The sequence below is a fragment of the Micromesistius poutassou genome (genome assembly GCF_964030765.1).
Source record: "Micromesistius poutassou genome assembly, chromosome: 21".
NCBI classification, from domain to species: Eukaryota; Metazoa; Chordata; class Actinopteri; order Gadiformes; family Gadidae; genus Micromesistius; species Micromesistius poutassou.
Window position 1 is genome coordinate 2,860,915 of NC_140291.1, and position 22,276 is coordinate 2,883,190.

Here is a 22,276-nt window from a genome sequence, read left to right on the forward strand (position 1 = left end):
AAGATCAGTGCCATCTTAAAAGGAAAACCACCACGGCCGGCTATTTTCTAATATAAGAGAGGACTGCTTCATATGAGTCTTTTGAATTGATCCCGGTCTGCAGCATCAACTTTGCTTCCTGTTAAAAGTCACGTAAAAGTCGGACCATTGATGTCATTGGTCCGGGGTTCGTGTTAAAAAAATGACGTCAATGGTCTGAATTGTACACGGTTCATGGCATGGAGGTGCTGATTTCACCCACCAATCGATAGAAGAACTAGAAACATTTACAGAGGCAGGGGATCGCCCAGGTCATTCCATCTCCTGTTCGAGATATGCTTATAAGCTCCACTCGTTGTGATTATACTACCTTGGCCTTTGGTTTGCAGACAAGGATGCAGAGGGCGGTGTGAGGCTCCACTGATTTGCTGATGAGTACACCTGCTGCTTTTGTTATTGCGCCGGGATATGGACGGTTGTCTCAGGCACAGACCCACGGTCACGGCCTAGTGTTCTCGCTACAGCAAGAACCAGAAGTCACCTAGAAACAGCCTCCCTGAACTCGCTCACTCTCTAACCCCAAGACACCCTCACACATGGACTTGGTCGCAGAAAACTGCAAACACACACATAGACAAGTGCACACACACATACACAAGTGCACACACACACACACACACACACACACACACACACACACACACACACACACACACACACACACACACACACACACACACACACACACACACACACACACACACACAGGCTTGTCAATGAATACCAAATGAAGGCTGTAACCAAAGTTCAGCATATCCAACTTGAATTCAAAGCTACTGTGTCCATATTATCATTATGTCTGTCCCAAGAAGTGTCCGTGTGGCCATCTTCCAAGTCCACACTTAATCATTCATTTAAAATTATTCTTATGTAAATCAATTGCTAGCATCCATAAATACAGGTAATACCATAGCCATAAAATTTGTTACCACTGCCCCAAACCTGTCTTTTGATGATCTATGGTCTCATCATGGTGATGCCAGCAAAGAAAAAAAAAATAGGAAACCATTAGGAGACACAAGAAACAAAGTACATAACCTGTGCTAATGAAAAGCCACACCTGCAAAGCCGACATGTCGCAAAAAAAAAGTACCCGTTTATCCTAGATATAAAACATACATGCCACTATAAATACTTTCCTTTACACCTGTGGTTTATACCTTCAGTAGAAAAAAAATGTATGTTATTATTTATCCTAGATATAAAACATAAAATAAAAATATAAATACTTTCCTTAACACGTGTGGTTTCTACCTTTATCAGTGAAATTGAAATATTTTTTATATAATATTTAAATTTCCTGTCTAATCGATCATGTCGCAGCAGACTCGGCAGCGACCTCTAGTGGTGGCTTTGGGCGGTAGCGCGCACATCTGTGACCCTCCTACGCCGCGTCGTCGTCCATCCCCACGAAGCCCACCACTGCTTGGGTCGTGCCGCCTTTTAAAGCAAGCAGACACAGCATGTCATTCTCTACTCTGCCAGAGGACGGGCCACGGTGAGGAGCTACTGTGGCATTTTACCCACCCTACCCCCCCAGTTACCATCCCATAGTGTATGTTGTTGTGTTTCGTTTTTTTTTACCCCCTTTTTTTTAGTTTACGCGTATAGCTAGTTAGCCCTCAAACATGTACAGGTATTTCGGTGAGCTCCTCACCCGCTCCGCGGGCAGTGCTCTGGCCTCGGGGTGCGTGGACGCTGCTCTGCCCGCTACCTCGTCTCTAATGCGGGTGCGCAACTATGCCAACGCCGCGGACGTGCCCGACGATCCCAATTTCTTCCGGATGGTCGAGGGCTTCTTCGACCGCGGCGCCTCCATCGTCGAGGACAAGCTGATCGAAGACCTGAAGACCCGGGAGAGCCCCGAGCAGAAGAGGAACCGTGTGCGGGGCATCCTGCGCATCATCAAGCCCTGTAACCACGTCCTCAGCGTGTCTTTCCCCATCAAGAGGGACAACGGCGAGTGGGAGGTGGTGGAGGGCTACCGGGCCCAGCACAGCCAGCACAGGACACCCTGCAAAGGGGGTAAGAAGAACCTCCGGCGGTCCACTGACGATAGCTTAAGGCGGGAACTGTTTATATGCAGTTAGCACTATAAACAAGCCGGGGAGTCGGCGGTGAACGCAGCCTTCCAACCCTTTTGCTTATGTGTGTCAGTCGCGCATTTATTCAGTTATCAATGCCTAAACGGGTTTCCCGTGCCCTCTCAGGTCACCCAGCATGTTTGGAAGTCACATTAGAGTGACCTTCCTTTACACCTGTGGCTGTACTGCACTTGAGCTTCTTGGCTATTTGCTAAGCTAGTAGCAAAATGTTGATGACCCTCCCCCCCACCAATATATATACACACACAGCCCCCCCCCCCCCCCCACCTACACAGCCCTTTTATACGTATTAGTGCAAGTCGGGTTTGTCGAATGACAAACGTCTACTATTTGATGGTGGCATATTTGACCACACATTTGCATGCACCAAGGCTAATTATTATATTAATGTATCTGCCTAGTGATGAATCATGCGTGTGTTGTGGAGAGAGTGCATATTGTTGTCCAATAGGCATTATCTAGTAGGCTGGCGTTCCTGCTGCATGTGATCCACAAAACACATGCTTGCCTCATTGCTGATTAGCTGTTGTTGCCAACCTTCTTTGACAGCTGATGCATTACATTAGTACTGTTGGACAAGCAGCATTAGCATACACACGGTTGAGATGAACTGACCCGTAATGTATGTTTTGAACAGTGTTCAAGTGTCCTTGGAAGGGATATTTTTTTGTTGCAGTTCAAGGTTCAAAGCAGGGACATTATTAGAGATTGCAGCAGTGCACTCTGGGTGATTGGGAGGGGAAGGGGTGGTTGTGTGTGGGGCCCTACTATTTGTCAGCTGTTTGGATGTGGGGGAGGGTCCTGTAATAAAGACGAGGCAAGGGGGGGACCCAAGATATTCTCAGTTCGAGGAAGACGTTCGTGTCATTCTGCGTTCTTGACTTCTGTTTGAATGAATGACGTTCATTTGACACTGGGCTGGTGTTAATGGTTTGCCAAATGTTTCCGTTGCACTTGCTCAGTTTAGTGGGAGGTAGACACAGGCCTATTCCAGTGAGGTATTTGTGCTGTTGGTAACATAAGCTCGATAGTATTTAGCTTTTCGAAATGTCCTTTGACCGTTGATAATGTGATGTTTTGTTTATTTCGGTGCACTTTCCATAATGGACTGGTTTCAAGTTCCTGGTCTGTCGTAAACAAAACCTTTGACCCAACTTTACTGTTTCTTAAATCCCAAAATGTGACTATAATAAAGGGCGGCTACTAGTAATCATAACCCCCTCCCCCCCCCCCCCCCCCTCCCCCTAAAGGAAAGACTCATGACTTCCTGTACAAGAAGCAGAGTGTTACAGAACCGCTCTTCTTTTTTCAAACATTAATCATTGACGCAGATCAGGTGAGGAAACAAAGTGCAAAGGCTATGTTCCTCCTCTGTGTGTAACTTTTTACCACCGTGTGCGTTTGTCTCCTGTTTGGCGAAGCACAGACACTCGACAAAGTTGCGTGTGTGTGTGTGTGTGTGTGTGTGGCCGGCCGGCCACACAGGGCACCACGCCCATGGAGTAGAAGGGGGGGGAAAAGGAATGAGTGGAAAGTTTGAGTTTGGTCTGCAGTTTCATCTGTCTCTGTTCAGGCCAGCCGTTCTGTTGTAACCTCATGCGAACCCCTCTGGTTCGAGGTTTCGGACATGTAGCAGGAAGTTGGAACCACTATAGGAAAATAGGAACTCGCAGAGGTTTCGTTATGACAGAGGGTACTTCTGCCATGTTGGGGTTTTCGAGGTGCAACTGCCGCTATCGTTTATGGACGCGTTTAAGGCCCTGATATTTGCCTGATATTTAGTTTTATTGTTCGAGTGCACTTCAGTTTCGTTTTGTCTGAAAACTGCCCTCAGACGACCCGTTGTTGTTCAAATCAACTCGGGACCGACCTCACTGGAAACGCAGACTCTGCTCTTTTGTATTTGTATAACTTCCTCACATCCTTTTTTACCTTTTTAACCGTCTCTTCCCTGGTCTTCTCCCTGAGACTGCTGGGGTGTGTAATGTGTGCGTAGCTTGTGTGGATTCGGAAGAGCATATCGCATACATTACACTCCGTAATGCTATTAAGTGGCTCTGGGTTCACTCTGGTTAAACCGATGGAGGGCAAGATGAATGAAATGACCTGAATAGAGGCCACCCTGTATTCCACTTCTGTGGCAGGGGCTTATCATATGTGTACTCTAGTAGGTGTGTACGTGTGTGTGTGTTTTTAAATGTTACTTGAGGCTGCACTGTTGACATACGCAGACAGATGATGTCATTAAGGCTTCTGAGTTGCTGTACAAACAGGCAGGAGGCGTGTCCACACGATCACAGAGGATGCCCCACCCCCCCCCCCCCCCCCTATGCATTCAATGCACATACCTTCACTTGGGGAAAACAAGTCTTTTGTTGTTTTTGTCTTTGGCATGCCCACAGGCTTTTCTATACAATATAACTCTTATTGGATGGCATCATGACATCAAGCTCACACATAATGTTTTTTCTGCCACTGGGTGGGTTGGAGGACTGTCACAAAGGCTGTCCATCTGGTTCCGGATGATAGGATTTGATATAATTCATTGGGCTGTTGCCAAGGTGACTGCAGCAGCCGAGTGCTAGCCTCCCATATTGAGAACCAATGACCCCAGGGTTGTATTTCAGGGCCTTAGCTCCTCCTCCAGCAGGCCCCCACCCCACGTGACCTTCAGTAGTGGTACTAAATCAGTGACCTTTGACACGTACGTGCCGGTCATGCGTGCCGTTAGCACCAGAGAACGTGCGCTCTCATTCGCCGTCCCCTCTGTTTCATCGTCCACCCTGACTTGTAATTCAATCTTGTCTTTCCCCTTGTCATCGGTTATTGATTTTTTTTTTTTTTTCCAAGGCTGCAGTCCTCTCTCGTGTAACTGCTGCCTCTGAATATTGTCTTAATGTTTAATGTCAATTTGCAAAACCGATTTCGGGGATGAGGGCTCCTAAATCTTTCTGTCTTCCATCACTTGAACTATAGCTATCTTGGATATGTTTCGTAATTTTTTACTGTATTTCTAATATTTGCACCAGCAATTTTATATCGGAACACTTTCAGCTCCACCACAGTGCACCTAAAGTCACACGATGTGGTGACTACTAGAATCCCCTTCTCTGCCTGACCTCTGCTTGTGTCTCTTGTCTCTTCCAGGTATCCGATACAGCACTGATGTGTCCGTGGACGAGGTGAAGGCCCTGGCCTCTCTCATGACCTACAAGTGCGCCGTGGTTGGTAAGTGAGGAGTGCCAATCTATTCGCAACAGAGAACTCTACTGGAGATCCTTTCCACGGTCCCGTTTTGAGTATGTATATTCGTGTGACTAGAACTATACTACCTCACTCCAGTGTGAGTTAATTTAGATTTGTAAATTGTAAAGCTGTCTGGTCAACATAAGGATATACTATTGATGTTATCTTATGACAAGATTCTGGATTTTGCAATATAGCTCGTATTTAGTCTAGTCTCAAACACTTGGTTGTTTGTAATCGGCATGGTAACCCCTTTCCCGCTTTCCCGCTTTCCAGATGTGCCATTCGGCGGAGCCAAAGCTGGAGTCAAGATCAACGTCAAGAATTACTCTGTAAGTCTAATCCGCCTGCACACACTCTCATGCATAGAGGGTTTGTGTGCGTGTGTCTGTGTTGCAGGGATTCAAGTCATTATCATAACTGGTACATGTGGTCTCGTTTCATGCACGTGGAAGCAATTGTGCATGAGTTACGAACTGCTCAAAGAGGATTAGTGTTCAGGCAGATTGTTTGTTATTCTGCGGCACACTGCTTTGCCAACGTCCAATAGGAATCAGTGCTGTGTGGCTGGAGTCTGTGTACTCTGGCTTACTGCTTTACAGAGGGTTACAGTGCAAACCCTAACCGGCCCTCGCACGCAGATTCCCTTTGCCTCCCACACATGCACCGGGACGAGTAACGCCAGGCACTACAACGACACAAGAGTAGCTTAGTTCTTGCGTATCCCTCTTCACTGTTTTGACGGAAAGGAGCCGACAAAAAGGAGGGACTGACAAAGGGACTGTGGGCAAAAGAGACTGGGTTAGGGGGGAGGGGCCGTTGCAGGCAGAGAGGGCTGGTTATTTTTGTCAGATGAAGCAGATAATTACTTCTTTATATCTCCAGAATGCCGCTTGATTTCCAAGGCCACTAGAGAAGAGAATGTTTACCCATAGTTAACCGCTTGCACATGATTAAAGAGGAGCTGCAAGCCCCCTTTTCTCCTCATCTCTCGTGTTTCCCATTGGTTTCCTAAGTGTTCTGGTCAACAAACGGTGACTCAGACCTTTGGACTTCGGAGGGGGGAGAAAATGGAAAAAGGCGGGTTTGTTTAGCCTCTCTAGCAGAGACTGAAAGAACTGCAGCAGTAATATGCAGCTAAGAGTTTTGCATAGAATGGGCGCCATGTGTTCAGATCACCTACTATTCTGAAGACATGTTGACCACAAACGGAAGCCATGGCAACGGCAGTAACACACGCACCCTCTTTTAACAATCAAAGGAAATCCCTTTCAACTTGACAACTTGAACGTAACCCAAGATGAAGGGTATTGTGATGCTCTAGGCGGGATTGTCCTTCAATCCTGGCACTGTAATCCTGATTGTATTTTGGGATTTGTGTTACATGATGTGCGATTGATGATGTCTGTTCTCTGCTAGGACAACGAGCTGGAGAAGATCACAAGGAGGTTCACCATCGAGTTGGCCAAGAAGGGTTTCATTGGTGAGGTCCATGTGTAAACCTGTACTAGCTCACGCACACACACATGCCTGTACATGCATGCATCTCTGTATATGGGCTGCTGGCGGTCATGTGTCAAACCCAAACATGCATGAGTGTGTGAGTGAATGTGTGGTATCTATGGTGGTTGGTTATCACGGTGGCATGCAAGGGACTTCAGTTTAACGCCTCTGTAGGACCCACACAGTGTGCAGCACGTGGTTCTGTCTACATTGAATGTAACCATTGGTCTGGTTAGAGTGCTCTTTATTTAGAAAGTTATGTTACCACCTCTTATTTTCAGACACACACACACACACACACACACACACACACACACACACACACACACACACACACACACACACACACACACACACACACACACACACACACACACACACACACACACACACACACACACTATGACCCCGCCATGTCCTGTTCAGATTTTGGCGTGTGTGAAACAGTTCTAGCCTTCACGCCTGATTTCACATACACCGGCATTTTCCCCCCTTGATACTACTGTAATAGTAATGCCCATAGCGGTTACTTTTGTGGTTGTTGGTTCAAACGCCTGCCCTTGTTGGTGTTTTCCCCAGGGCCGGGCATCGACGTCCCTGCCCCGGACATGAGCACTGGAGAGAGGGAGATGTCCTGGATTGCTGACACCTACGCTAACACCATTGCACATACCGTGAGTCATACTCCAGTTTTACACACGCACACACACACACACACCTTAGTTTTACACATTTTACACACACCTGGGCAAAGGCCAAACACACAAAACCCCTTTTGTCTTGTGCTTTGTTCAGTGTTTGACAAACGGGTACCGAGCAGACAGTGATAGGTTGGTTCATTGCATTGGCGCAAACATCACTGGATTATTTCGTCATCCGCTCATGAACAGACTTTACGGTCAGCCATGGACTCATCAAAATTAACCGCAAACAAGCTTTTGTTTGCCCGCGGTCTGGACAATATTTGCCCGCGAGGCCATGTGTATGTTCTAATAGTCACGTGAGGAGAGATTGGGCAACGGGGGGCCGTGTTCCATAGGTGATCACCTGCCTAGAACCTTTTGTAAAGCCGGTTTGCACCGGGGGGAAAATGTCACCAAAGGAGAACTCCTCTTCGTCACACTCGACACACCTCACCCACCACATCCACCCTCCTTCCCTCCCTTCTTCTCACAGAAGGGGCCTGCCCCGTGTACATTTCCGTACCGGGTGTATTCTTCTGCAAAGGGCACCCGGGGATGGTAGCTGTCCCAGATCTTATGTTGTCTAATCCTCAAGTCATTGAAGGAATTTCACCATTCAACCCCAGCACCACAATGCACTAGGGAAATTGTACTCCCTTCTAAGTGTGTGTTTGTGTGAGAGTGTGTCTGTCTCTCCCTCTCTATCTCTCTTACGCTCTACCTCTCTCTCTACCTCTCTCTCTACCTCTCTCTTCCCGCAGGACATCAATGCCCACGCATGTGTGACCGGTAAGCCCATCAGCCAGGGAGGTATCCACGGGCGCATCTCGGCCACCGGTCGCGGCGTGTTCCACGGCATCGAGAACTTCATCCAGGAGGCGTCCTACATGAGCATGGTGGGCCTGACCCCGGGCTTCCAGGACAAGACCTTTATTGTCCAGGTAAACGACACTCACACACGCACGCACACACTGGAATTATTGTATTGTTGTCTGCATCAATACTAAAAGACACAGGACTTCTGACTACTGTATGTACAATGAAGCAGTGCAAAAGGTTACTCACCAACATTGAGCAGTTTTTAGATCCCTGCTTGGCCTTCTTCTTTGAACATACCTGTCATCTGGGGGCCCCCTCACTGCTAGCTTAGGAACACGACCCAGGCTGCCAAAGATACAAACCAGCAGCTGGCACCTATATCCAGGGGTGCACAAGGGGTGCAACTAACTTTTTTTTTTTTAGTGAGTTACTCAGGCGAGTACCAGGAGATGGTGTTACGATCAGCTGATTTTGCGCAATTCTCCAGTGTTCTCCATTCTCCACAGCGCACATTTCGGTGCGCTTATCATTCGTTTCGAGCCACTGCACATCTTGGCGCCACTTTTTCTGAGAAAAAAAAAAAGATTCTACTGCTGCTCTGGCTCTGTTTGCCTGTTCTTTGCAGGTGGCGAACACCGAAGTAGCTGCTCAATGTATTTAGTTTTTTCTCGATCTCCCGTTCGTTACACAAAAGCGTTGTGGTGACACAAGTGATGTTACGCATCCCTGCTTATGGGCACGCATGCGTACTTGCGTACCAGTTATGTGCACCCCTGCCTATAGCCTGGCTGCGTTATGGCTTGCACCTAGTGCTCATTAATAACACGTTTGGTAAGGAAGCTTTCATCTAGGCTATAATCAAAGGTACGGCCTACCTCTTAGAACTGAGCATGCACGCAGTTTGCAAAAACACGCACACAAAGACGCATACACACGCACACGCGCAAAGATGCCAACACACAAACGAAGATCCACACTCCATAATCATATGAAATGAAAAAAAAAACAAAAAAACACTGACACAGAAACTCAAGGCAAGGACGCACGGCGTTGAGACGAGGTGAAATACACACCCGCTCTGCAGACCTTTGGACAGATGAGCTGCAGAGAAAACCTGCTGACGACCGGCGAGTTTCTGTACACCCGGAGAGGTCAGACTTAAGGGGCCGCGGACATTTAAAAATGTGCTCACACAGCTCGCACACACGTACATAGCATGCACGCGCCGCAGACGCACACTCAGACACAGTGCACGACAGAAGGCTATGTGCCTCATACAGGGAACTCAGGGCACTGGTGTATAGATGTAGACTGACGTCCGCTGGAGTCTCGGGGAGCTGGGGCTGATGTGAGACAGCCCCAGCTCCTCCTCTGCAGTATCTTGACTCAGCCAGACAAGATGGCAACCTCGCAAGGACAATGAGTCATCGTGTGTGTGTGTGTGTGTGTGTGTGTGTGTGTGTGTGTGTGTGTGTGTGTGTGTGTGTGTGTGTGTGTGTGTGTGTGTGTGTGTGTGTGTGTGTGTGTGTGTGTGTGTGTGTTAAAGGTATACAAAATGGCAGAGAGCAGTTCTTTTTTTATCTCACTTCTCACATTGGGTTCCCTCATATTCCTTGGAGACACACACACACACACACACACACACACACACACACACACACACACACACACACACACACACACACACACACACACACACACACACACAATGCCAGGCACGTGTCCCAGCCCCCCCCACTCCCCAGGCAGTGGTCTCATTTTTCTGAGAAAGCGTTCTATATTTACCCCAGACCCTGACGACTAGGCGCTAAAGCATGTGCACACCATAAAGCAGCCAACATAACCTCTAAAGAAGCAGAACCTTACAGGCCTCCTTCAACAGGCTTAGCTTGACTGGTTCTGCACTAGGACATCTGGTATTCACCCACTCTCACTCTCTCAGAGAACAAATCAGATGTGGGAGGGGTTGGGTGTAGATGACGTGCAGGCCTATTGGGCGGGGCGGGGGTGTGACAGAGGCTGGGGGTGGAGTCAGCAAAATAGGTTTTGGTTGCCTCAGACCGCTGCTTGTGCTGTTTCATGATGGCAAGGTTCAAAGAGTGTGTGTGTGTGTGTGTGTGTGTGTGTGTGTGTGTGTGTGTGTGTGTGTGTGTGTGTGTGTGTGTGTGTGTGTGTGTGTGTGTGTGTGTGTGTGTGTGTGTGTGTGTGTGTGTGTGTGGAGATTATGTGACTATGAGGCTGGGTTTCCGTTGAGGTACAATCGAAATAAAACACTACAGATGAAATCACCCAGTTATGACCAATAAAGGTTTTATTTTAGAGGGATGACAATCAAGTCGTTTATTCTTTATCATAAACGTGTCTTTTTAAACCGTCCCATTACTTTAACTCAGTTTGTTCCAACTCACACTCGTTGGAAGGACAACTAAACAGTTAAAAGTCCGGGGGGGGGGGGGGGGGGGGGGGCGATGACGTATGAAACCCTTCTGTTTTTTTGTGCTTTCAATCTGCGTCACTGCACATGTAGTTTCCTGTCCTGACCACACGAGGGCACTCAAAGCACATGTCTCCAGTCGATGTGACAGTGGTGGTGGGCAGCCTTCTCCTGCTCCAATCAACCATTGCTCTCGCCCGTTTACCGAAATGTGTCAAAACTGGCAATTACCATCGGCAAATGACGTGCTGCGTCACCACACACACACGACACGGAGCCATTTTGACACGCTAATCAAATTTGAACCCTCCAGTGACCACGGCGGCGTCAATTACGCCCCGAACTCGCCATGATACCGACCATCCACAACCCCCCCCCTGACGGTTTGACTGTGTTTGTTTGACCCTTGAACCCAGGGCTTCGGTAACGTGGGGCTCCACTCCATGAGGTACCTGCACCGCTTCGGAGCCAAGTGCGTTGGCGTGGGCGAGATCGACGGCTCCATCTACAACGCCGAGGGCATCGACCCCAAGCAGCTGGAGGACTACAAACTGGTAACTCACACGTGTGTGTGTGTGTGTGTGTGTGTGTGTGTGTGTGTGTGTGTGTGTGTGTGTGTGTGTGTGTGTGTGTGTGTGTGTGTGTGTGTGTGTGTGTGTGTGTGTGTGTGTGTGTGTGTGTGTGTGTGTGCGCCGTGTTGATTAACGTTCCCCCTGGAGGGCGATGTGCGTTGACACTCATCGTGTCTCATGTCCACCCCTGCGTGTTGACGTATGTACCTCAGAGCCCCACAGTCTGGTGTGCGCTTGCGCAGCAACGTGGTCACATGGGCCCCTTGATGATTTTCATACATGCCCGTGATCATTTGAATCCGCCCGAAGGCCGCATGTAAATTGTGGTCTCGGTTTAAAAGCGACGCACTGAGATGCTAACTGTTACTTTTGTGTGTGTGTGTGTGTGTGTGTGTGTGTGTGCAGCAACACGGCACCATCGTGGGCTTCCCCGGGGCCAAGCCGTACGAGGGCAGCATCCTGGAGGCCGACTGTCACATCCTGATCCCCGCCGCCGGCGAGAAGCAGCTGACCCGCAACAACGCCCCCAGGATCAAGGCCAAGGTAAGCGCACACACTTTGGACGCAACGGGATACACAACCGCATGGGATCCGTTACATGTGGTTGGCGCCACCTCTGCTGGCACCCCTTGTTTTTGGGCCAGTGAAAGGCTAGGAATGCTAGTCATACAATGCCGTGTGTGTGTGTGTGTGTGTGTGTGTGTGTGTGTGTGTGTGTGTGTGTGTGTGTGTGTGTGTGTGTGTGTGTGTGTGTGTGTGTGTGTGTGTGTGTGTGTGTGTGTGTGTGTGTTCTGCTGTCATGCAGTGTGTGACACATGACACTCCAAAAAGTCGAATTATGATTGGATTATTAAGACGCATGCATCGAATTGGGTTTCCCATAGTCTAATTTAGACCCCTCGATTATTCGACTTAGTTAGTCGCATTAAGCGCGCATGTACGGATTGGGATTGGATTATGCGTTCTGCTCATGCTCGAGATCTTTTCCGGGGGCCGTGAGCCGGAAGTAGAAGGAGACGATTGTCGTGTTGTTGTCGTGCCGTCGTAAAACGAGAAACGGCGATTTATTTAAAACGGTGGCGCAGAAGATGGCTGAAGCCGCTGAATGTAGTTACCCCCTATAAGAATTGTGTCCCGGCCGCGGGAGCGCGCATGGCATGCATTCAGTGCAGGTGGAAGCACACGGACACTACGCTTCGATTTCACCCAAGGCTGAATTAAAAGCACACGTTTTTCTAAATGTGGGTCATCAACAAGGTTGTAAAGTAGTAACTTCGTGAAAACTTGTGTGTGTTTGCGTGTCCTAGATTATTGCAGAGGGCGCCAACGGCCCCACCACCCCTGAAGCCGACAAGATCTTCCTGGAGAACAACGTCATGGTGATCCCTGTAAGGACAAAGAATCCTCGTTACTCAAACTACACTATGAACTACACTACATCGTTTCAATATTCACTGTAAACTACAATACGTCCTTATTGCAAACGACACTATGAACTAAATGACATCGTCATTACAAACTGTAAGGTGAACTGCGTTACGTCTCATTACAGCACTACACGATGAACTACAACACATCGTCATTACGTGCTGCACTATCAATTACATTACATCATCATTACAAACCAAAGCCTCGCCATGAACTGCATTGCATCATCATTACAATCATTGCTCCGTGACCTGCATTACATCATCAGTACAAACTACACTTTGGACTCCATGATGTCTTCATCCCAGACCCGGGGCCAGACCCTCTTACCCTCTGGTTCGCTGTGGTTGTGCAGGACATGTACCTGAACGCCGGCGGTGTGACCGTGTCCTACTTTGAGTGGCTGAAGAACCTGAACCACGTCAGCTACGGCAGGCTGACCTTCAAGTATGAGAGGGACTCCAACTACCACCTGCTCAGTGAGTGTCCTTGTAACACGCACGTGCACGTGCACGCACGCACGCGCGCGCGGGTGAGCGAGCTTGTCCTCACTGGTCGAAGGTCCGGCTGTTTGTTCTACTTTTGTTTTTGTTCCAGTGTAAGTTACTGATCTCGAACCTCATTCGTTCTCATACCTTATTTGGATGAGTGGATAATGCTTTGGAATGCGGGTATTTCTGCAGAGGCCAGTGTACGCAGTAAAAAAAGAATATATTTCGCAATGTGGGAAACCAATTGTGTTCTTAGTTGAATTAATAACGTAACATGAAAAAGATTGAACTATTATATTACTATAGTTTATTTATAAGAAACCTTACAAGACTGGCACTCAGCCTCGCCTTTCTTGCACTGCGATGGGCCTGTTCTACTCTTCACTGAGGAATGATGGTATGATGGGTATGTAAATATTAGTTGGTTCCTAAGAAGGGCTCTCTTGTCTGATCTGCGTTTTTTTTGTAGCGCTACTGGTTTTGGCGACGAGTTGAAGGGTTTCGATTCGCTAAGGAGGACCTACTGATTTATCTCTTACCGTAATGGTAGCGCCACAGTGTCGTATCCCCAGCAGATGTGTTACTAGGGTGTGGTTTCTGAAACCTGCACTGCCTGTATCTAATGGTTGCTCCTGAACGTCGTCCTAATTAAAAAGAAATGCATATACAAGCGCGATACTTTGGTATATGGTTTCACGACCACTGTTTGAGTGTTTATTTGTTGACGACTATAGCTATATAGACTGTAGCCTTTCTGACCCAGATCCAAATGAAGCCGGCGTTATGTCTGCTTTTACAGAGCAGGCTATCGTTCCTGACTCAGATGTGTGACAGTGTCAGTGTCAGCGTCTAGTGCAACCTATAATATACATGTCGGGCGGTGACATTTCTTTCTAATCGAGGCCGGGGGGGGGGAACCGTTGAGGTGTGTTTGCTAGCCGTGCACATTTCTACCACTCTTCAAACGCACGCCGAGTGGCTGATTGGTAACGGTACGGCGGGCTTTGTGCAGATCAGAAGTGCGTTGTAGGAGAAATGAAAGGGAATTTCGTTGCATTCCTGTGCAATGATGAATAAAATCGAATCTAATGTAATCTAATCGAAGCGCGGAGCGTTTTTGGGGCAGACAGGCGCGCGGAGCTCGTGACCTGCTGACCGCTCCGACCGCCAACTGGTCTGCTCCTCCTTCAGAGAGGCTTAACACTCCGGAGGCACGCTGCGCACATGACACATCCTCAGAGCGTCACACCCCTGCCTCGGTGTGCCAGATCAACCCCTTCAACACAGAAATACGTTCGGCTTTGTTATTGCCTCGTTGCCTGGCTTAAAGGCGTAACAAAAATGCCATCCGTCCCGTGTTTTCTCTACCGAGGGCGGGGCAACATTCCCACCTTGAACAGGCTGTGTTACAGGGGCTCATGAGTCATTGTATCTGCATTTTAGTTTTTTCTTGCTGTATAATGTCTTTTTTGTTTTCGGCTCACTCTTGCTCTCTCTGACTCTGTGACTTTCTCCCTCCAGTGTCTGTGCAAGAGAGTCTGGAGAGGAAGTTTGGCAAGCAGGGAGGACCCATTCCTGTTGTTCCCACCGCTGACTTCCAGGCTAGGGTTGCTGTGAGTCTCACACACACACACACGCACGCACGCACGCATGCATTTCATTTTGCTCTTGCACAGCAAGATGCATTTTGAAGGCACATTTTTATATACACGAGGTATCGAATTACGCAAACTGCGAGTGGTGTACCGTTTTGAATGTTGGTATCGCAGAACTCTGTCAGTATCGGCACAGCCAGAGCACATACATGCACGCTATTCAATTTAAATGTTTGCACACCCTTATCATAACGACCATGCAAACACCCGTCTTATTTGCCGCTGTTGACATGCCCCAGGGATGGGCATTGTTCACATGGATCAATGTGATGTGTGAAGGGTGTGACAGTCCATTGTGTTAGTTGAAGGTTCTGGGTTCCAACCCCAATGCATCCTTTAAGCGAGATGCCCTGAACCCTGCCCCTTCCCTTTGATGACACGTGTCTGCAAAATACAGTATGACTTGAATTAAAATGCTTTGCCTAAAAAGCCCTTCTCTCGTATTCACCGAGACCCATTTCTTTCCTCTGGTGTGCAGGGTGCCTCTGAGAAGGACATCGTGCACTCTGGGCTTGCTTACACCATGGAGAGATCTTCCCGGGTAAGGACACACACACACACACACACACACACACACCCATCACAGTCTAAACCAGTTTAGCCATTCAAATGAAGAATGCTGTCAATGACATGACGATCGTTGAGGTGAGGTTCAGATACATAACCTGCTGACAACACTGGTAGTAGCACAACTACTAGTCACAGGTTTTACAGAAATAATATTTTACGATACGGGCGGAAGCAGCTCAGGAGGTAGAGCCGGTTGGCTGGTAACCGCTAGGTTGCTAGTTGCTAGGCTCCTCCTAGCTGAGTGTCGAGGTGTCCCTGAGCGAGGAACCTAACCCCTAAACTGCTCCCGATGAGCCGGCTGTCGCCTTGCGTGGTTGACTCCGCCGTCGGTGTGTGAATGTGTGTGTGCATGAATGGGTGAATGTCAGGCGATATTGTCAAGCGCTTTGTATAAAAGCGCAATATAAATGAGGACCATTTACCATTTATGATGGTGCGTGTTTTGTGGATGGATTTTCTGAACGTGCCGTGTTTTTTTTTTTGTGCTCTCGCAGCAAATCATGCGCACGGCCAGCAAGTACAACCTGGGCCTGGACCTGCGGACCGCGGCCTACGTCAACGCCATCGAGAAGGTGTTCAAGGTTTACAACGAGGCGGGGCTTACCTTCACCTAAGCGGCCAATCGCCCTCCACCTCCCACCGACGAGCTTGCGTCTAACCCTAACCCCATTCCCACCCTCTTAGTCATCATCATCATTGCCGCCCAAACCATTCCCCCCCCCCCCCCCCCCCCCCCTCCCGCCCTGAAGAACACATCTGAGTTTATGTGGTGGACGTCTGTCTCTCTCTCTCTCTCTCTCTCTCTCTCTCTCTCTCTCTCTCTCTCTCTCTCTCTTTCTCTTTCTCTTTCTCTTTCTCTTTCTCTCTCTCTGACCCCCTCATGCCCGGTGCCGTAACACAAGCGCACACAAGGCGAGGCGAGTCTGAGATCTCTGTGCCGTCACCGTACCACTGAGACTCATTCCAGGGCATTTCTGTTCTGGTTTTTGAAGATCTTGTTTTATATATATATATATACGACAGAGGCCTAGCCAATAGAAGAAGGATAGCAAAAAAAAGAAATCCACCTGCGCTAAATGTTCCTCGTGCAGCAGTCAGTCAGGCATGTTCATCCCTGTCCATTTTTTTTTGTATTTTGTTTGGTGCCATTCCGTCAGAACTTAAGATGCCTTAGTTCAGAATGAATTCCCGTGGTTTATACAAAGTTGTATGTCTATATGTACGACCAGATACAGGTTAGAGAAGGTGGGTTTAAGATCGCTGGGCCGGAGGGGGAGTGTGTCCAATTTTGAGTTTTATTTTAAATTCCTATAAATGTTAAAGTTTTGCAACGCATGCTTCTCCCCACCCCCCGCCTCCCCTGCTGGTTTCTCTAACATTGATGCTCTGTTCCAGTATACCCTGTTTTGTAAGTCTGTCTGTGGCTGAGACAGACAGACCGAGGGTGCGAGAGAAGGAAAGCGATGTTCACTGTGACAGGAGTTGTTCAAATGGTCCGCTTCCCACCGTCCACGTTCTTGCGCTACACAAATGACGTTCATGTTGTTGTATCTTTGTTGAAAACCAATAAAACAGAATGAAAAACACGAGGCGGTGCCTGTTGTTGATTCAGCTTCAAATTTGCGAAGGATTTTTATTTTCATGGCGATAACAATTTAGTGCCGCCATTTGGAACACAGCAGTATGTAGATCAAAGTTCCATACTTATGTTGCTTAGTTACTAGGGTATAGGAATATTAGGAACTTGTTCTTTGCAGTCATCCGATATCTCCTTAATGACCTCTGTGGTGTCCATCGCAGTGTCTGCAAACTCTTTTGCCCTGTCTGCCGCCTTCCCTGCCGCCTTCATAATGTCCTTGAATGAACCACCTACAATTTTTACACACACACACACACACACACACACACACACACACACACACACACACACACACACACACACACACACACACACACACACACACACACACGACTATTTGATGGATGTATATCAACACACCAAAAAAAGCAAACGTATTTTTTTTGTTTTGAATGAATATATATCATTATATATATGTCTTCTAATCCAAGTTGTTTAGAAGTCTAAACAATTTGCATACATGTAAAGATATATATATATATATATATATATATATATATATATATATATATATTTACTTGTGCGTGTTGTATTGCATTGTAGAACTTCATTTATGTAGAGTAAATTATTCTGCAATCTACCGCTAAACCAATCCCAGTCTGGGAATAGCAGAGAAAACCAGTTGGAAAGACATGATCGAGACAAACATCACCTTTGCCCTTTTCTTTAGCCTCTTTCGGTTTTTCTGCTTTAGCCTTTATCGGATTAGCTGCTTTAGCTGGAAAACCATAGAGAGGGAAATACCAATAATATAACAATAATATATGACAACACAGAATCAGAATAATCAAACATTCCAAGTTTCAGTGCATCTCTATTGAAGACGTACTCCAATACTCCAGTGATTTGTTCTCATGTTCAAGAACCGGACGTCTAGAACTGATCCGGAGGTTGATCTGTATGTATGATGGACATGCCGGTTATATTAAAATAAAATATTATAAAACAAAACCACATACCGTTGGCACCCACGCCTGTTGTGCTGCTGTTGCCCATGTTTAGTCGATGTTTAGTCGATGTTTGGGTTGTGCATGATCAAAGTGTTTTATATGAGCCAGCCTCAAGACCTGCACTCCCCTCCAAAAACACACACACACACACACACACACACGGTACATGGAACCACGCCCACAACACCTGCAACCACACACGCGCATGGATGTGGAAACCACACATTCACACATGCACATTGTTGTCATACCAGAATTTCACTTCGTTTTCATTTGATCTCTATTGTCTATAACTAAATTTACCCCTGGGTTTAATTTCTTATAGGGTCAGGGTTATCAAGCGAAATCTGATAAACACTAAACATAGGCCTTGTTTTATTTTTCAGACCTCATTGGGAAATACAGACCTTGTTCGATGGTTACAATTGAAATAATTTATGTTTTAATAATAACTGAAAAAGGTCAAACATTATTGTGATATTGCCTGATATAAATATTCACTGAATGGCGATAGTGTTTTTGTGTTGCTGTGCAGACATGATGGGGGCTACTGGAGCAACCAAAGCCTACCTACCTGCCTCAATCCAGGGGGACGCCTTTTGGTGAAGTGGACCCCGATTATATATTCCTACATATATTCCAGATTAGGGGAATATCTCTGTCACGTCTCTGTGTGGGGTGTGCATGCTCTCCCCGTGTTCACCTGTGTTTCCTCCCACACCATAAAACGTACATGATGGTAGGATAAACTCCTGCCTGTGTCCTCGAGCAAGGCACTAAGCAGCAGACCTGGAGTTGGGCCCTGGCCGCTGCCCACTGCTCCTGGTGCCGCTGCTGGTGTTGGGTCTGCAGGGATCTCATGAACGATACGTGCAATGACAGATAACAATTTTCCTTCTTTAATGACATGTATGGTATAACCAGTTACTAATCCATCACTTATAGTCGCTAAGACACATTTCTTGGCTATAGGCTCACACGAAGGAGAGATCTGGTGAGGACACACCCACCACACATTCAAAGCAAGTTTCAGCTATCAAAATAACCAGCACGAGATGACTAGTCGTTGGTTGGGTTCTGATGCAACCCGACAACCTGCATTGTCCGGAATTGATTGAGCTCGGAGGAATATGGAACTGGTTTTCAACTTGAACCGGTTCCGGTTCCAATCTCTAGTGAATTGTGGAGGAAGACAACATAGCCCCCAGCCTCCAATTATTCCACAATTCCGTGGCTATGTGAGAATATTACCTCCTAATTGTTAAATGTGCTTGGTGCTGCTCCCTGTGGCTATGTGAGAATATTACCTCCTAATTATTAAATGTGCTCGGTGCTGCTCCCTGTGGCTATGTGAGAATATTACGGCTGAAATGTATTACATAACTTACGTAACAACTTGTAACTTACGTAACTTAAATAACTTACGAAACTTATGTAACTTACAACTTGTAACTTACGTAACTTATGTAACTTACGTAACTTATGTAACTTACGTTACTTATGTAACTTACAACTTACGTAACTTACAACTTGTAACTTAGAACAACTTGTAACTTACGTAACTTAAAACTTGTAACTTACGTAACTTACAACTTGTAATTTAGGTAACTTACGTAACTTACGTGTAGCTTACGTAACTTAGGTAACTTGAAGAATTTGAAAAAACTTTAACTTGAAGAATTTGAAAAATTGCATACTCTACAAGCTGTTCCTCCATTTCAGAAGACCGCCCCACGTTTGCTTTGGCCGCCATGGCTTCGGTTATGATTACTTCATGAATTGTTGGTATAACGTTAAAGGGGAATGCGCACGTAGAGCAACGGAGAGGGTCTCTGACGACGGAGAGGGCTCTCCGTGACTACGTACAGCACTTGACGGAGGAGTATAAACCAGCCTTCACTTGCAAAGTGTGAGATTTATGGTCCCATTAGTGCCGCCACTCCCCATACGCAGAATACGCAGAGCGCGTAGGGCCCCAAGTACCTGGGGGGCCCCCCAAGTACCTGGGGGGGCCCCCCCAAAATTAAGGTTGATAATTATTACATTACAATTTTCAAAATATATAAATGAATTGCATTGGATTGCATTCAGTAGACACTACACTTCGATTTCACCCAAGGCTGAATTAAAAGTACATGTTTTTCTAAATGTTGCTCATCAACAAGGTTGTTAAAAACTACAATCTTTTTTCATTCATTGCGCCGCGGCCCAACTCTCCAACTGACGGGGGTATTCTCTGATATTATGAAACGCGACATGAAGGAGAGCTGTCAGCTGTCAGATCACTTTGGGTCCATATCATTTCTCCGACGCTCCATTGTTCCGGTCGTATACAGACTCCTCTGCCGGCAGAGCCAGCTCCTCCGGCTGGACTTGAGTCTGTATACGACGAGAGGTCGGAACAATGGAGCGTCGGTGAAATAATATGGACCCAAAGTGAACTGACAGCAGTCTACTGAAAACATCTTTCTCGAATGCCGCCTGAGTTTGTTGTTGCTGGTGACATAAAGAGGTCAACCGGTGGCTCTACTACCACTAGTTGAAATGGGTACAGCACCACCCAGTGGCGTCGTTAGGCCTGTTTTAGGGGGGCTGAAGCCCCCCTTGTGTCAGGTATGTTTGTGTCAGGTATGTGTCAGAGGGGGAAGTGAAAGAACGTTTCCTAGCACTTGCAGAGATAAAATCATTTGATGCCAAGTCCATTGCAAATGAGCTGCAGCAGCAGATCCAAAACAATGGTCTTGCAGAGCTTAAGTGTGTAGCACAAACCTATGATGGTGCAGCCGTCATGAGTGGGTCCACTGGAGGTGTACAAGCACATTTTAGAAGGTTCCATCCTGAAGCTATTTATGTGCATTGTTATGCTCATGAACTTAACCTGGTGTTGTGCCATACTTGCAAGGCCATCCCAGAGGCTGTGGAGCTTTTCAGCTTGTTGGAGTGTGTGTACTCTTTCTTCAGCACCTCCCTAGTGAATCATCATAAGTTCATGGAGGCTCAGACAAGGCTTGGGTTGACAACAACTGAGCTTGTGCAACTTTCAAACACTCGCTGGGCATGTCAGTTGCGATCGATCAATGCAGTTCTTGAGACATTGCCTGCCATTTTGGAGTGCCTTTCTGCCATTCGCTCCCCCATAGCTGTTGGTCTCAGAGCAAAGCTCTATAAGTTCTCAGCAGTCTACGCACTACTGATGTTTCAGTCACTTCTGTCTGTAACCGAAGGACTCCACAAGCTCCTTCAGAAAAAGACTTTAGACCTGGCAGAAGCTTTGATCTGCAAACAAGCAGTGTGTGACACACTTAAGGGCAAACGCACAGATGCATTTGCCACGGAGCTATATGAGAGAACCAAAGCCCTGTGCCACACCCACAGTATCCCAGAACCAGGTGCCAAGACAAGGCATAAACAGAGGAGAATGGAGGATTTTGTGCTGGAGGCAACTGCAGGTTCACGCACTGAACTGAACAACTCAGACACATTGAAAAGAGAGTTATTCTTCCCTTGTATGGATAGGATGGTTGGCGAGCTTGAGCAAAGATTTTGCAGTGTAGATGCAGGGCTACTAAAAGGCATCCAGGCATGCAGTCCTAAATGTAAGACCTTCTTGTGTGAATCACACTTGAATGAACTTGCAAAACACTACAGCATTGACCTGAAAACAGAGGAGGTTCTGGTGGCCAGAAACTTTCTTGCCCGGAAAACAGAGGCTGGATGTTCACCTGAAGATATCTTGTCTGTGCACAACCTTCTTGACTCAGACATGTTTCCCTCTCTGAAGGCAACCATCCAAGTTGCCCTAACAGTGCCTGTAAGCAGCTGCTCATGTGAAAGGTCCTTTAGTGCTCCTGGCTGCGTCAAACAATGGGTCAGAAAAGACTTCACAGTCTTGCAGTCATGTCAATTGAAAAAGCAGAGCTTCAGCATCTGAGTCACAACAGAGTGATAGACCGATTTGCCACCCTTAAAAACAGACAGCATTCTTTGATGCTTCCACCAAGTAACTTGTAATTGTAGCAATTTTTTTTCTTGTTAATGCTGTAAACATACTGCTACTTTGCAAACCTTTGTTTATTGTTCTACTGTATTAAAAAAAGACTGTTAATAAATACTAATAAATAACTACTAGTAACTAATAAATA

At 47.0% G+C, this 22,276-nt stretch overlaps 2 protein-coding genes and 1 long non-coding RNA gene across 3 annotated transcripts; 2 read left to right on the forward strand and 1 right to left on the reverse strand.

The window, feature by feature from the left end:
* Nucleotides 1–1,551: 1,551 nt before the first annotated feature.
* Nucleotides 1,552–17,131, forward strand: glud1b (glutamate dehydrogenase 1b). The gene is made up of 13 exons (XM_084485725.1): nucleotides 1,552–2,064; nucleotides 5,292–5,372; nucleotides 5,667–5,722; nucleotides 6,810–6,873; nucleotides 7,473–7,567; nucleotides 8,338–8,517; nucleotides 11,246–11,383; nucleotides 11,807–11,944; nucleotides 12,709–12,789; nucleotides 13,185–13,308; nucleotides 14,842–14,933; nucleotides 15,454–15,516; nucleotides 16,040–17,131. The coding sequence occupies exons 1-13, from the start codon at nucleotides 1,668–1,670 to the stop codon at nucleotides 16,157–16,159; spliced, it is 1,629 nt and encodes a 542-aa protein (XP_084341851.1). The 5' UTR covers nucleotides 1,552–1,667; the 3' UTR covers nucleotides 16,160–17,131.
* Nucleotides 17,132–17,304: 173 nt separating this feature from the next.
* On the reverse strand, nucleotides 17,305–18,254 carry LOC311367136. Its single transcript, XR_014639678.1, has 3 exons — nucleotides 18,144–18,254; nucleotides 17,837–17,902; nucleotides 17,305–17,414 (listed from the first exon to the last, which is right to left on the reverse strand). It is a non-coding gene; the product is annotated as an uncharacterized lncRNA (long non-coding RNA).
* Nucleotides 18,255–20,390: 2,136 nt separating this feature from the next.
* LOC311366761 (zinc finger MYM-type protein 1-like) lies at nucleotides 20,391–22,145 on the forward strand (the record flags this gene model as incomplete). Its single annotated transcript, XM_084485549.1, is given in 3 exon segments — nucleotides 20,391–20,410; nucleotides 20,748–21,979; nucleotides 21,982–22,145. Coding segments are annotated over 3 exon segments (1,416 nt in total).
* Nucleotides 22,146–22,276: the final 131 nt, after the last annotated feature.